The sequence below is a fragment of the Anoplopoma fimbria genome, chromosome 7 (genome assembly GCF_027596085.1).
Source record: "Anoplopoma fimbria isolate UVic2021 breed Golden Eagle Sablefish chromosome 7, Afim_UVic_2022, whole genome shotgun sequence".
NCBI lineage: Eukaryota > Metazoa > Chordata > Actinopteri > Perciformes > Anoplopomatidae > Anoplopoma > Anoplopoma fimbria.
In genome coordinates this window covers 19,384,693-19,400,974 of record NC_072455.1, presented here as the reverse complement: position 1 = coordinate 19,400,974, position 16,282 = coordinate 19,384,693, and the positions used below count along the sequence as shown (strand labels likewise).

The 16,282-nt window shown below is 39.9% G+C and overlaps 1 protein-coding gene across 1 annotated transcript; it reads left to right on the top strand.

The window, feature by feature from the left end:
• Positions 1-486: 486 nt before the first annotated feature.
• Positions 487-7,857, top strand: LOC129093250 (carboxypeptidase Z-like). Its single transcript, XM_054601203.1, has 11 exons — positions 487-684; positions 1,145-1,174; positions 1,728-2,102; positions 3,677-3,907; positions 4,005-4,237; positions 4,906-5,067; positions 5,212-5,370; positions 5,653-5,788; positions 6,015-6,154; positions 6,769-6,868; positions 7,266-7,857. The coding sequence occupies exons 1-11, from the start codon at positions 609-611 to the stop codon at positions 7,622-7,624; spliced, it is 2,001 nt and encodes a 666-aa protein (XP_054457178.1). The 5' UTR covers positions 487-608; the 3' UTR covers positions 7,625-7,857.
• The last annotated feature ends 8,425 nt before the right edge of the window (positions 7,858-16,282 follow it).

The window sequence follows — 16,282 nt, the reverse complement described above, 5'->3', positions numbered from 1 at the left end:
CAAGACAATTAAAAAAAGAGTTAAAATGGGCTCAACAAAAGTGCTAATGTTAATTTAATACTTTTATTTATGTGTAGTGACCCTCAGGCATCTTTATTGACAACCAGCCAATTAGAGTCCATCATTGGTCAAAAAAAGGTCATGTGACTGAAGAAGTCGACTGTTGGCTATACAGTCAAACATTTAACTCCAATTAAGCCATGTGAGAATATTAAATGATTATAGTTTATCGAAGGGGACATTTACTGACTAGAGAGTGAAAAAAGTCTCCTTGCACAAAAACTACAACTAAAGAGGAAAATATGCCATCATGCTGCCTTTTTCATTTAATAAAAAAACTCCTTTAATGTGCTACATATTCATGCAAATGTCCTTAATTCACCTCAGAGCCACTTCCTCTGTAACTTGATATTTGACCGCAGTACAAGTGAGGGGAAGTTCAGGGGGAATTTCTTGCAGACTTTTTGGGAAATTGACGCACACACACACACACACACACACACACACACACACACACACACACACACCCTCTGCGAGGTGCCACATCGAAACGGAATAAAGAATAAAATCACGGAATAACGAGCATCATCATCATCATCATCATCATCATGCTGCTGCTAATCCTTCTGCAGTTGTCGGTCCTTGTGTCGTCTGCTTCTCGACGGTGTGACCCAACCTTTCGAGGTAAAGTTATTCAACTTTATACGATGAGATACTTTATTATTAAACGTGCATCCGGAACCTGCTGCAGGAATTAGACATGTTTTCCTGTGCAGGTTTTTATTTTATTTTCTTTTTTTAGGTTTTTAAAAGCTGACTTTGATGCAGTAAATCATGTAAAAAAAAATACTTTTAAAGTAACTTTTTTTTAAAGGCACAAAAATGACAGTGATCAGATGTTGGCCTGTCGCATGTCGTGGTACTGATACTCCAGATAAAAGCATGCTTTTCAACTTTAAGGATCAGGATTTTCAATCTTATAAAAATACTTTGAACTTTAGTGACTTGATACATTTGTAGACGGACATGCATTTTTAAAAAGCAGAGTATTTTGTAGGCTACTTTTAGCTTTTTCAGAGACAGCTCTGCCATCTAGTGTCTGCCACAGTGTCAGCTTAATATGACATGCTGATGTGTCTTGCAGGACAGTGCAAGCCAAGAGTGGAAGAAAAACGTAAGTACCCTTGGGCTTAAAGGAAGAGTGATGTCTTGCATTAGCTTTTTTTTTGTCATCCAGCTTGCTTATGTGGTACAATCTTCATAAATGGGAGTGTACTCAGATGTTTGAGCCTAAAACCACATACTTTTTCACACCGGTGATTGATCAGGCTGTAAATCCCGCTGATAGGTCAAGTGTTTGTACCGTTGCAGTCAAAGTTTTTAACAACTAAAAACAGATGAGATCATAAGTCACACTGGGCGTAGTCTTAATAGAATCTGGTCCCAAAGCCATAAGACCATCGTGTGTATTTTTAGATGATCCATGGCGGTATGAAATATTCAAATTCTAATTTCCAGAGATAATAGAAGCATTTAGAGCTGGATGATTGAAGACAGCACAGTGAGGCTCATTATTAAGTCTGTGACAGATGGAGATACATGTCTGGATCCCTCCAATAAGATTGAGAAAGTGTTAGAAGTTTTTCTGCACTTTTCCCACGTTTCTACATGGACTTTTACTTTTAAAATGTCCCTAACATATCAGAATCTTTTTTCTTCCACCTCAGCCAAATGCACAGATGTGTTCCTGTCCTACTGCGATGACATGGCCTACACTCAGACCATGTTCCCAAACCTCCTCGGGCACAAGACCCGCGAAGACGCCGAGGCCGGCGCCGAGTACCTCCTCATGAGCGTGGTCGAGTCCCTCCTCGGTGGAGAGTGCAACCCCGAGATCCGCATGCTGGGCTGCTCTGTGTTGGCCCCGCGCTGTGAGAAGCAGAAGGTGCTGAGGCCCTGTCGCACCACCTGCGAGACGGTGCGTAAAAGATGCAGCCACGCCTTCGAGGGCATAGAGATGGCGTGGCCCTACTTCCTGGACTGCGATCGCTTCTTTGTCAGTGACGAAGAGGGATGTTATGACCCGCTGGAGGGCCTCAGAGGTGAGACCTAATTTACAGTGCATTGGTTTTTATAACCACAGAGACCATACCTTTTATTTTGGGTGTGATTATTGAAATAAGATAAGATAAGATAAGATAAGATAATCCTTTATTAGTCCTGCAGCGGGGAAATTTGCAGGCTTACAACAGCATAGAGTTAAAGTGCACACAAGAGACATAGTAAAAGAAAGACAAGATAAAAATAAAAAGTGAAAATAAAAAAAACAAGTATTATAAATAAGCAATAAAAAACAGTAGAAAATCAACAATAACTGAAATATTATATTTACAAATATATCCTTCTTAAAACTTTATATTTAGTTTTTTAAACGTTGTGTAGTGGTCCTAGGAGTTTCAATAGAGCAGGCATCTGGTTTGCACACATGCTCATGTGGCTCACCTCAAAATACGATCCAACTCGAACGCCTTGTTTCCCCACATAAAACCCCGACTTACAATGGCTCCTGGGGCTATTGTCATGGGTTTGTATTGTCAGTCTAGACGTACAAACAGCGCCTTAGTGCACCACAGAAATGCAAATGTTGTCTGACAGTATTCTCTAAAAACGGCTGTAAGTTCTTGAAGGCAAAAAACAGTTTCTAAAGATAAAGAAAGATACTCTGCTGCCACTGAGAGCATAAATCATGTGTGAGCCATGTGAGAGCGTCAGCAGGAACTTAAGCTGAACCGAAGGAACTGATTTGAGCATTTAATCATATTATTTTAGCGTTACTGTACAGTACAAATGTCTACATGGCTGTAAGAGTCTTTAAGTTAACCAATAAAATGAACTCTCTTAACCTGTACTAATAAATGCAAGTGTCTCACTTTTTACTGTACTGCAAAACTTTTTCAGCCGTGTAGAATTTAGTTCAGATGTCTGGCAGCAGGTTGGACGTGATAATTGTTCCCACATTCACATTCATTTCAAACTGATGTGTGCGACACAATACATACACTTGTAGCAAATGGCATTTCTGTGAAAAGTGGGTGTAATTTTTCACCTCACGTTTACGGAATGCTCATTTTTAAGCATGTTCGCTCTAGATTAAGTGTGTCTAGATCTATAAATAAACCAAAAAAAGAGATGAAACTGGGTATGGCTGCTGCCTCCATATAGAAAGGAACTCCTAATACATAGCAAAGGGTCCGTAAAGCGTGCACGCTCTTGTGTTAGAGTAAGATGACTGAACCTATAATTACATACCTGTAATAACAGTTTTACACCGTGCAAAGCATGCAATTAAATCAGTAGTACTCTTCTAGTTCAATAGAATCTTTCAGCAAAAACGTTAAATGTGTTCCATGTGGTATTGGAGCTATCATTGTTTTCTGCTGAGTGTGAATACAAATATAAGGGCAGACTTCAGACAGTTTACCTGTTTACCATATTCAGCTGTACTGTATATCGACCTTCCACCCTCTTTTTGGTTTCTGCTGCACATACCAGACTCTTCAAACAATCTATTTTTAGCCTGGCAGCCTTACAAGAATGAAGAAAGGGTTTTTGTTTGATGGGTCTTAAATGTGTCCAGTCACTGTCTGATCTAAAAGCACATTGATGTGTTTCTCAGGAGGAGAGCAGGATTTGGAGGCCGTGGACAGCATGGAAATCCTTCCTCCTGAGGAGTCGGCCACAACGATGCAGTTCACCTATCACAGCAACGCTCAGATGATCAGCATCTTGAAGAAAACCGAGGAACAGTGCTCCGACATAGCGAGAACCTACAGCATCGGCCGCAGCATGGAGGGCAGGGAGCTGCTCGTGATAGAGTTCTCCAACAACCCCGGTCAACATGAGCTGCGTAAGTAAAGCCTGTGTGATGTGTGTGGATAAACTACATTCCTCTCTCATCATCGAGGAAGTCACACCAGTTACATTTTAAATGTGACCCTCTGCAGTGGAGCCAGAGATGAAGTACATTGGCAACATGCACGGAAATGAAGTCCTGGGCCGCCAGCTGCTGATCTACTTGGCTCAGTACATGTGCTCAGAGTATCAGCTGGGGAACATGCGCATCCAGACGCTCATCAACACCACCCGCATCCACATTCTGCCCTCCATGAACCCCGACGGATACGAGCTGGCTGTTTCTGGAATCGAGGACAATAACTACAGTGATGATGAGGAGGAGGTTGGTTCTCCACCGTCACATACGTTTCATGCCGTGCAGTATGAGCCACTTTGTTTCCTTAAATGTCACGGTTCAACAGCATGCAGAACATACCTAAGCTTATAAGATATTTAGATACCCTGCAGCATGAGTGAAGAGCATTTTTGAAAAACAGGAAGCATGCATTTACAATAGTCAATACTTTCTGAGAGATATAGATTAAAAAATCAATAATATAATTGTTATGACTAGTTGTAGCCCTAGTCAACAGAAATCAAAGTATAAAAGCAAAGGGAAACATGCCAATATGCAAAATAGATTGAGATCTTACATTTAGGACAAATAAAGCATTATAGAGCAACGACATCCATGTAACAATCCCGAACTATCCAGAAGTCAAACAATAAAATACCAATAACATGAAGTTAAAGGTGTGAATGCATATATTTTTCTTTCATTCGCAAGTACTTATGTGCATTAAAAACACTGATTGGATCATAAACCCAGCATTAATTCACATGGTTATGGAACCGTTGCAATTCTCGTGTAGACTGAGGTGTTGTAAATAAATTTCCTTCAATTGATTTATGCAGCACATTGTTGAAATTAGAAATCCAGACGGTCACTTAAATCATAAATGCTTAAATGAATAATATTCATCATTGGCTTATGCTGTGTGATTTCCTCAGGGTCCCAGATATGAATCTCGGAACATCGGCCGGAACAACGTCCAGAACATCGACCTGAACAGAAACTTCCCCGATTTGACATCCGTCGTTTACGGCCGACGCAGACAGAGGCACTACCGCACCGACCACATCCCAATCCCAGACTATTACTGGTTTGGTAAGGTACAGTATGAATCCTTATCCATAAAGGTCATGTAGTCAGTGAATGATGTTTTATCGTCTAATGGGTGACATTACTGAGGAACCGCTCGACCACTTTAAAGCAAATAAACCTGATGTGTTTCATTTCTTAATGCTGCGATCCAGGTTGCACCAGAGACTTACGCTGTCATGAAATGGATCCGCTCCATCCCGTTCGTGCTCTCCGCTAACTTCCATGGTGGGGACCTGGTGGTGTCCTACCCCTACGATCTGTCCAAACACCCACTGGAACGCAACATGTTCTCCCCGGCACCGGACGACAGGGTGAGCTGGCTCCTTCAAACAAATCACCAGTCAAAAGCGCAATAAATCTACAAAATAAAAGTAGAAAAACACAACATAACTTCACCATAATAATCTTTTTTGAATCATAGCTGCTATTAATACTATGAAAGTGATAATGGCTGTTTGACATGCATCAAAATAAACATATTTATTTTCCCTGCATCCTCAGTCTTGGACATATTTCAAAACTTAATATTTATCTTCTCATCGTCTGTTATGAACTTAAAGAAGAGAAATAACCCTCAGATTTGTATTCCTCAGGTATTCAAGCTTCTTGCAGGAACATATGCAAATGCCCACGAGACAATGTCCAATGAAAATGCCCGGTGTGGAGGCTCTCGTAGTCACAGTCAGAAAGGAACCGTTAATGGAGCGCAGTGGTCCAGCATGGCAGGTGGTGAGTTGAAAAAGTGAACATTATTCCTCAAGAACAGGGTTATATTTCTGACTCTGAAATCTAAAAGAGATGTCACATGAAGCCACCAGAGGTCGCTGTCAGACCAGTTATGATAGAAAATCAGGGACGCAGTAAGGTTGAACCTCTGAGAGTCGTAGGGTAAAAGATCAGCATGCTTTCTCATAGATTTCTTGGGAGAGACAGCTTTGTTTTTGTCTCTGGTCAGGCATGCAAGACTTCAACTACCTTCACAGCAACTGTTTTGAGGTGACTGTGGAGCTGGGTTGTGATAAATTCCCCCCTGAAGAGGATTTGGTTACCGGCTGGCTAGAAAACCAGGAGGCGTTTATCACATTTATGGAAGCGGTAAGAACATGATTGTGGTTCCGTTTTTTCAGTCTTCTTGTTTTTGTTGATATTGTGGAGTTTGGATTTAGACATGCTTCGATCCAATACCAATGTGTTGGATCTATTTTATCCCCCTAACTTCTAAACACATCACTTCTTAACTATTGCGTAAGTGGAGGCTTTCAGCTACCACGTAGTGACGTTGGCTCCTAACAATGGAGCTTTTGCTTTGAGAATGCAGTTTGAATTACAGAATGATACCTGCCGGCTAAAAAACGGCCAGAAGCAGCCGATTAAAGTTATCACAACTGAATTTTAATGACGGGGACTAAGACGCGGGCATATATTCACAAAAAAGCATTACATGAAGACATGCGGACTAGCACACAAGCATCCTGCAATACAGCCACAGAACAAGAGAAGCATACTACAAGCAGTAAGACGAACATGCAAAACAAAACCGCAGCAGTAATATTAGCTGGTTAGGAAGCAGCTGAATATATCCTACCAGAAAATCATATATATCAATCGGTTCGGTGCATCCCTGACTGATCCTCTGTTATTATTGAAACTTGCATTTACATTTAAAATAATTGTTTCGAGCAACCAGCTTGTCTTGTGTTGTTCCTCAGGTCCATGGAGGTATCAAAGGAATCGTTAGAGACGAGGAGGGAAATGCCGTCAAAGGTGCACGGATATCAGTCAGAGGAATACGCCATGACATTACCACAGGTAATTAATATCAGCTGCTAACAAAATGCACCATTTTTCACAGATTTATAAGCCAAAACTATAACTTTTAGATCTGTTTTCCTTGTCAATTTTCCAAGTTGTTGTGGCCAAAATGACACAATTTGTTCTATAAAGTTCTCTCCATTTATTTAGTATCACACTTCCACAAAGTGATGGGACTTTGAGAGATAAAATAAGTCAAATTGGGGGCACTTGCAAATTGTAAACATCTCTATCATCCATCCTATTTGACATGAATGCTGCACCGGACGCCTCTCTAGTTTGTAGCACTGTTTTCCCCGTGATAAGTTTAGTGCACAATTGGTGGAGTGCATCTCCAAATATGTCCCACTCAGATACAAGCATGTTACTCCCAACACTCCCTCTCTCTGCCCAGCTGAAAACGGAGACTACTGGCGCCTCCTCGCCCATGGCATCCACATCGTGACCGCCTCGGCCCCTGGCTACTCCAGAGCTGTGAAGAAAGTCCACCTGCCTCGTCGCATGCTCGGCGCGGGCCGGGTGGACTTTGTGCTGCAGAAATCGGCGCTAGATCTTGACACTCAAGAGGAGGATGACGCCATCCTGTCAATGGGAACCTACGACCGCTTTGACCCGTATAATCAGTACGAGCGCTACACCCAGGTGGCGGCTTTGAGCCACCACCGCGAGGAGAGGTCAGAGAAGCCCTGGTGGTGGAACTACTTTGTCCTGCCGGGAGTCCCTGCACCCACCTGGCTGCTCAAGCACTATTAGAGAAGAAGAACAGTACACACACAAACCAAGCTATCGTGTAATGACTGTGCTGCTTTTTTTATTGATGTCACACTGCAGAAATGTGTCACAGCTAGCTGGCTGGCCTTCATGTTAGCTTCAAGCCTTTTACCAACATGTGCTCTGTTTGGTCCCAACCTTACTTCGGTTAATAAAAGAATGTAAAATACCTTTATAACAATTTCACAGCAGAAATAAATAACTTTTATATCAATGATTGTATTAAGTCGCAATGTGAGTCATTACAGCTGCACTTAATCACTCTTTTCTTTGAAATCTTGGGAAGGCAAGTTTATTTGTTCAGCTACTTTCAAACTAAAAACACATAAAAATAATTATAGTAGGTAATGAAACCAGGTGGCCATTAGGGGGCAGGCTGAATCAACTTCTGCCCCAATGTGAGCAAACCATATGGTCTTGTTTTTCTTACAAACAATTAGCAGAAATAGTTAAATCTGTGCAGGTGTGTCTTGAATGATCTGCTCAGATATTTTGTAGGGTTAATAGAATCTTGATTTTATTTTGCATTTGTTTCTGTTTAACAGTTTCCATGCTGTAGATTGCACATCTTAATTCAGAATTTTATATATTTCAGCAAATAATAAAGTACTTAAGTAAGTTATAATTAATCAAGAATATTTTACAAAGTCTTTGAAAAACATTACTGTATGACCCCTTAAAATGAAGCATTAAGTACTTGGGATCATTATGACATTAGACATGTCAATAAGCGGTGAGTAGTATCACCAATGACCGAGTGTCCCTTCTCTGAATGTTTTATGTTAAATAAAACAGATTTGAAGAGGTAAAAGCATCAAATTGTTACACAAAAATCCAGGAAAGGAAATATTTTTTGTATCAAAAGTATGTTTTGTCCGCTATCCTGTCCTAGTGATTGTCTTGCGACCTTTCAGCTTTATCTTGTGACTCCCTACTTATCTTAATACTGACTTTTTAAACTTTTCTTAAAGCAGATAAAACTTGATTATAACGTTAATCCCTTCATAACCTGATTAATCCCAGATAATTTTAATACAGTATTTAGATATCCTCCTCCCACACATCTGAATGGGAAAGATGTTTTGTAAATTTAAAACAAATTTTATTTGGTGTTTGTGTATACTTCCAACTGTCAACTTCATACGGGAACTAATCTTTGCCTTAAATACTTTGTGCTGTGGAAAGCTCATCTAGCAAGTTTTTGCTTGTAAAAGTTCCTATGATACTCAAAACCATGAAATATATAAAATAATGTGGAAGGAAGGAAGACAAGAGCCAAAACATTGGAATATGATTCATGATTTCCAAGTAAAATGAGTATTTTGTGAGTTTAAGAAAACTCTCAAAACTCTCAATGCTTTAGCATGAAAAAAGAGCAACAACAATGGAGAACTGACCAAGAGGATGAAAAAAGGAGGTGCAAGTGTATTGTGTTGCAACTAAACTGGAGGATCTGCTTGATAGAAACCGAGACTAACAAAAGAAGAAATAAAAGAGTAATGAGCTCAGCCAAATTTATCTCAAAATCCTACAACACAAGTTCACCTATACAAAGCAAAGTGGACACAAGATCGCCCCAATGAACAGTAGTACAAATTGGAATAAAGCGTGCTAGAGCATCACCCGCCCCGGGGTCCAGTGAAGTCCCAAATCCTATAAACAAAACAGCTCTTTCTGTAAGGTCACTAAAGAGGCATGGGAAAAAGCACATTACCCCCGCATAAAGGTCGAGGAATACCATTACACAATCACAGAGATCAGTGCGCTCTGTGAACTAGTTGACCCAATGTCGAGTCAGTGAAGAAAACACCAGGCGTCTCCGGGGATTTACAAAAGACAAACACATGATTTGGCATCAGCATAACAGCTGAGGAGAGACCTCCATCTACAGTAGAGCTGGACCGTCAAATGTTGCTCATTATGTCAGGTGGGAAAAATAGCAACCCAGAGCTTCATAAAATGAAGCTGCCTTGATTCCAAGCACATTGATATTAAAGGTTCTTCTTTCTGAACCTTGGACAAACGGCATTGGCAGTATTGTTGTTGAATATAGTTGGACCAAAAAGAGCAAATATGAGTTTGAGAGAAAGAGTTAATTCATAGCATAACTATATTGAAGATAAAGTGAAAGTAATGCAAAATGAAGTATTCATTTATTTTAGTAGACCTGTATGAAATTTCAGCACAAAGCTTATATTGCAAGACCCATAAGGAGTTCTTTATCCGTCCTTTTCTGTGCAGAGATTTTCATGTCAGAATAAGATTCTGTTGTTTGTTTTGAAAACAAGTGACACCAACACTATGTTTACATTTTCAAAACTTACTTGTTTCAATGATTTATTGCATCAAAAACAGGGCTTTAAATGAAGAGTGAAAACAAGACCAAATTGCCTCAGTTTGGCATTTAAGGATCATTTGTTTATTTTGTCTTTGCAACCAGTGTAATGTGTTGAAAAATTAAAAGGCAACACACAAACGCTACTTTCTTGTAATAAATATTGTATTTTATGCAAAGTCCAAAGTCTCATACCACCCATTTAAAAATTCCAACTTTATTTAAATGATGGGGGATGATCATGTAACATTAATTACAACCATTTCACAACCTTCAGGTGACAACAGTCCTGTATCAGAGCCATGCAATGCAGCCATCATTAATGCTGTTATTTACACCTGTGTTCTCTGTTTATTAAAAATAATTCTTGCTTGTTCCTCAAAATCATCTTTGCAGTCTTAAGGGCTTGAAATAAATATGTATCTATATGTCTGAAGTTACCAATGAAGTTGGTATCGATTTTGGAAAAAATCTACATTGAGCAAAATAATACTTGAAATACCTGCAGGGTTGGGCAGCTTATAGCCTCCCTGTTAATTCATTTATTCTGTGTTGTAGTGCAAAAACAGCTGTTTCCTTTGAATGTGACATAGTAGAGTAGAATGGATCAATGCTCATAGTATCAAAAACCACAAAGAGAACAAAACTGTATTGATTTTAGATAGAAAAGAAAAAAACAGCATGAAAAATACCAATTATTTTACAAGCACTAGATTTGTATTTTTACTGTAACACATTATCAGGTTCTGTTAAAGGACACTTCTATAAATGTCTGTAAATCTGTTAAGTCTGCTTTTTGTGTTCAATTGAGTTGTCATCAATATCAAACAAAAACTTCTGTATTCCTTTCATTCCCATATACATTTCACAAACACTCAATAAATGTAAATGAAAAAACTGCAAAGTTATGAGGTCATGTTGCTGTTTCGTTTATGGAAGTTTGACAGATTTTCCATTGTTTATCTAGCATTACAGTATTTGTGTTATTATTGAGCTGATCAAACAATCATGGTGTCATCTCTATAGCACATACAGGAAGAGATTTAATGCCATTTGATGTTAATGAACATCACTTCAAAAAGTTGCATTGTAATTTACTCTGCAAACAAAGATACACATTCAACATATGCTCTTTCCAGACAGGGTCCTTATTGCCCTGACAAAGAACTTCCTGATTCTCTTCAGCCGGCTCTTCTTAACTTTAACTGGTGGACCTCCATCAGGTGACCCGCCAGTGGCCTGCGTCTCCTCATCTGCTCCATCAATTGAGCTAGGCGTATTTGTGATGCCGTCACAGAAGCGAGAAGCGGCCCAGCCTGCTTTATTTGTACGCGGTGTGGCTGAAGCCTCGTCGTCAGAAAGAAATTCCTTTTCTGATTCATCCATCGGGCAGACCAGCATCTTATCAAAGCACTCGTTCACACTGAATAAAACATGACAATCAATCAATGAATCAGTCCATCAGAGAATCGGCAAATCTATCCGATCAAGCTGCTACCGGACACAGTCACTTACTAGCTGGTGTCCATCTCGTCCACCAGATGGGCCATTGTGATGAAGGGGTGCTGGAGAGCCTCCTCAGGAGTGATCCTCTTCTCAGGGTCTGTTTGGAGAAGGGATTTCAGGAGTCTCACAAACACCCTTCGGTCCTCCAGCTCAATGGATTCCTGCATCTCTGTGTCGAGCTGGAGTTGAACAAAGTATTCTGTTTAGCGACACAGCAAATTTGTATTAATTAATTATTTCCTTATGAAAGGGAGCACTTACTGTTATCAGTTCATCCAGTATTTTAAAAGACCTCTTCCCTCTTTGAGACTTCATACCGGAGTCAAGTTGGTACTCCTCTCGTGTCTGCAGGAAGAAAATATATAAGTCGATACGTCTTCCTCAGTTTGTTAACCATTTAAGAACTTGTAGTCCAATTGGGAGACAACAGGTTAACATACCTTCAGGCGCCATGCTGGGTAGCCCGAGTGCGGGTTCACCTTAAAGTATTTGTGGGTGTTGTAGCCAGCACTGAGGAGATGGTCAGCTGGCTGGCCCAGTGTGTATACAATGTCTCTCATCTGGAGAGAGGATATAAAGAATCACATCAGCCGACATCCTATATCCAATGTGTCTGGGATAGAATGCAACAGTCTGTGCATTTAAATCCATATACATTTGTGTACTTACAGACTGGTACTTGCATTTTATCGCAAATGGGTGGTTGGCGAGGTACGTCCACACGAGCACGCAGCCGAGACCCCACATGTCTATGGCCTCAGAGATGGGGAGACCCAGGGTGACTTCAGGTGCCCTGTGTTTTGCGTACAAGAATCCACGAGCGCTGTTAAATACGTTCTTAAATGTAGCATGTGGAAACAGGTTCAAGGAGGAGCTCTGTAGATTGAACCTACCTGTAACCCAGAGGTTGGATTGAATACCCACATATCTTCTCTGAGGTGAAGAAGGACACGCCAAAATCTATGAGTTTCACCCTGAAGGGCTCACCAGGGTGGTCTGCCAGCATTATATTATCTGGCTTCAGGTCTGAGTGAACCACACCAATGCCTTTCAGGGCGTCTAAGGCCGTCAGCAACTGCAGAGACAAAGGAGGAAATGTGGACGATTATACAGAAGAGATACTTCAATATGCACAGTATTTGCTCTAATGTATGAGTTTTAAATATCTAACTTCTTCCTCGTCTGAATGAGCATTTTGCCATCACTTGTAAACAGATTGTTCAGAGTCACAAAAGTCTTTACCTGCTGTGCAATTGGCCGTATCTCACTGAGAGACAGGGGCTTGCAGTGTCTTTCAATGAACAGTTGAAGAAGACTCCTGTCTAGCATCTCAAAAGTGAGACAGGTGTGTCCTTTGTATTCAAACTGTGCAAGGAACTTGGCCACATTCTTCTTGACTGGGTTGAGAACGCTCACTGCTTTGAGCATTTTTATCTGTGGAGAAAAGAAGAACAGTTTCACAGCATGGTATCAGCGGCTCATTTCATAAAATCTAAGTAAGAAAATCAGTCAAAAAAAGATAATTATCAAAAAGAATGAAATAAACCTACCTCTCTCGCATTTTCTAAGCTATTCTCGTTTTTTAAGATCTTAAGGGCGACTTCCTCTAATGTGATTAAATTCACACATTTGGCAACTTTGCCAAAGAACCCTTCACCAATGAAGTCCTGAATGAGGTAGTGGCCTGTGCTGCTGCAGAGTATGTCGCTCTTTTGCACCTCAGATTTCTTCTTCTGATCCAAAACAGCTGACAGGGAAGCAGTACGTTGAAAAAAAAAGGACAAGATGGAGTCAACATACACAAATATATTTTTTGGAATTTTTTTTGTGCTCATGTATTAAACGTCTTCTTAAAAAATATGATCAAAAGCTAGTTGCCAGTATTCACATCCTTAACTGAAGTAAAAGAAGCAATACCACAGTGTACAAATACTAAAGTACAAGTAAAGGTCTCACATGGGTATTAACAAAAGGTAAGTATGGAAAGTAAAAGTACTCAAAGAATGTCAGTTTTATATTGTACTTTACTGTATAACAATGCATTATATTCTAGTGAGTCATTATACAGCACTTTTTTACAAAATCTTACCCTGCAAAATAACTTCAACTGTCACATCAATGTAAACACATTTTTCTCTGAACTGTAGTGGAGTAGACATGTAAAGTAACATTAAGATACAAGCGTCCAATCTACAGCACTTGAGAAAATGTACTTTCAGTTTTTCTTACCTGTTCTATTTGTAGTGAAACAGCTTGCTGGACTTAAACTTGATAGCATTTTGCCAAAAGAAAGGTTTTTTCCCCAACACGCTTAATCTTTGACAAACTCTCGACCAAGTTGATTTGTAGGTGGTGAAAAGTTTTCAGCTGAAGGTAAACTGACCAGTTGACCAGTTTTATAGCACATAGTAGGATTATTTATGTCATGATATTCCATTTTAGAGCTGGTCAATTCCATTCTAAAGACAGTTCCATTCTAAAGACAGTTCCATTCTAAAGACAGTTCCATTCTAAAGACAGTTCCATTCTAAAGAAAGCTAGATTGTAGTGATTTTTTTGGGGGGGGGACAGACAAATTGTTAATTTGTCACTTACACACAAAAGTAGTACATTGCTTTTTATTAAAGTACAGTAAGTGTATCTGTCAGTCAGCAAAGAAAAGATTGATCCATTGCTCCACAAATTATATTCTTTAAGGAATGTTGAAACTTGACGTTAATGCCACCACAATCCCTCCCACGGAGTCTGAACCAAACACTGTGTCAAACCGGCCTGTGCCTCTCTCTGGACGAACGACTGGTTTTACTTGTCACATGCTTTTTAGTGAACATACGACAATCCCATGTAGGATTGACCCTGTTTGCTGTTTTGGGACCAGTTCCTGGAGTCGCCCATGTCAGGTGGGGTTGCTGGCTGGGTCACCAATTACTTGGTGAGGCTGAGAAAGTAGCATAGAGTCGCCCTGAGCTGCCATGTTGTATAAGCATCATGCTGCTGGCAAGTAGGTAATGCCTCATTTCAGTTCAGTGAAGCTGTTCTCAAAGGAGCTTTAATACGCTTAATGTCCTACTCAAGATCAGTTTGTTACTATGACTATTAATGAACGCTCAGTCCACCATGTGAATATAGTGCAACCGGGTGCCAGTATAACAGCAGGGTGTTAATTTTGTGTCATTCATTTTTTTTTCATCTCATTAGCAAAGAGACACAGAGGCAATATACTGTACAAAAGTAAAAAAATCTATAAAGAGACAAAAAAATCAAGCGTTACTTTCCATTAGCAACAAATTCACAAGTAGTTTTACTGAAAGTTGACATTATGCTGATTGTCTTGTACTGTGCCTTTGGTGTTAAAACACTTCCAACATGAATTCAGAATAATCAAAAATGGTTAATAATTGTTGCATCCTGGTGGCAAATGCAATCATCCAGCAAAGTCTTTCAGCCTTTGTTGTAAAGTATGATTCTTCTGCTCCACTTACTCCCTACTTCTTTCCTCGTTATAGAATTGATATTAGAAGATTTTTAGCCATGAAAAGGGGTTTCCCACCTGTAAGCACCGCTCCAAGGAGTCGCACAATAAACCAACTTGAGGGGTGTGCAGATAAAGTATAGCGGGTATTAATTGAGTTGAGTTACTACACTCAAATATAGAACTACAAATGTATTTTCCTCCCAACAACAGCACTTAAAATGCTTTCAGTTTTTCAAGTTTTAACTTGATGAACACAGTTTGATAGGGATTACAGTATATTTTACTAATAAGTATTCAGTCTCTCTGGATGAGTTTTCTTCTACAAATGAAGCAGGTGAAAATGAATTGCTCCCGTGAAGTCAGGATTGCACTAATACTGATTTTTTTTATAGCTAACTGTGATGTTTAAACAGCACCAAGTCATTAAATTCATTCTTTTTGACAAACAAAGTGGCAAGAATTAGTCTGTTTTGAGCAACAATGACATCTCATCCAGAAAAACATTTATTTTAACTCCTTTCATTAATAAATGACACCCATGTCTATTGCACATCAAGTGAATACCTTGTTATATACTCTCAAACATCACACAGTACTTCTGCATCTTTGTGGATGTAACTGAATTCTCTTATGGGCCCTGCCAAACTCCCATAATTGCAAAAACAGCATTTCATTTCCTAATAATGGCTCAATGTCAAGTCCAATTCAGTCTGCTCGTTAAGCGGCAGCAATTACCAAATCGTACATGTGCAGACAACTCCTCCGGTGGGTGATAATAAGCCACTTTCTTTGTTACAGACCCTGAACAAACTCGGGGGAAACACGTGAAGCAAAGATAATGCGACCAGTCAAGCGCGAGTGTGTACAAAACTCCACCAATCGCTCTTGTAGAAAACCCCTCAGCTATGACAGAAGCTGGTCCAACTGGGTTAAGGTGATTCCACTTTAATAGTGTTGGGATCCCGAACCACAACAGAAGATAACAATTGAAAATACAGCTGCTCCATTTGAGAGTCACTTCCTTTTATAATAAGAGGCTGATTGACTACTGGTGTTTATGAACTTGGGAGGTACGTCGAGGGTTTGGAGAGTTTCTTTGTTGCATAGTGCTGTTGGTTTATTTGGGGTTTCTCCTTCAGCGTGACGGTCAGAGGTCACCGTGCAACAAGGCCACACCGACTTAAATCTGACCTGCAGGCTTGGATGAAGAATCGTGTTTGTTGACATGTTCCTCCTGAGTTTGATTGTGTTCATTTGTTTTGATATTTTCCTGCAACGCTCAGATACTCTTCTATACTGAGGGATCAAAGGGGAGATCTGTGTG

Coding starts and splice junctions, on each gene's coding strand:
- LOC129093250 (XM_054601203.1), top strand. CDS start 609: ATGCTGCTGCTAATCCTTCTGCAGTTGTCGGTCCTTGTGTCGTCTGCT. Junction 3,908..4,004: donor CCCCGGTCAACATGAGCTGC/GTAAGTAAAGCC, acceptor GACCCTCTGCAG/TGGAGCCAGAGATGAAGTAC. Junction 5,371..5,652: donor CCCCGGCACCGGACGACAGG/GTGAGCTGGCTC, acceptor TGTATTCCTCAG/GTATTCAAGCTTCTTGCAGG.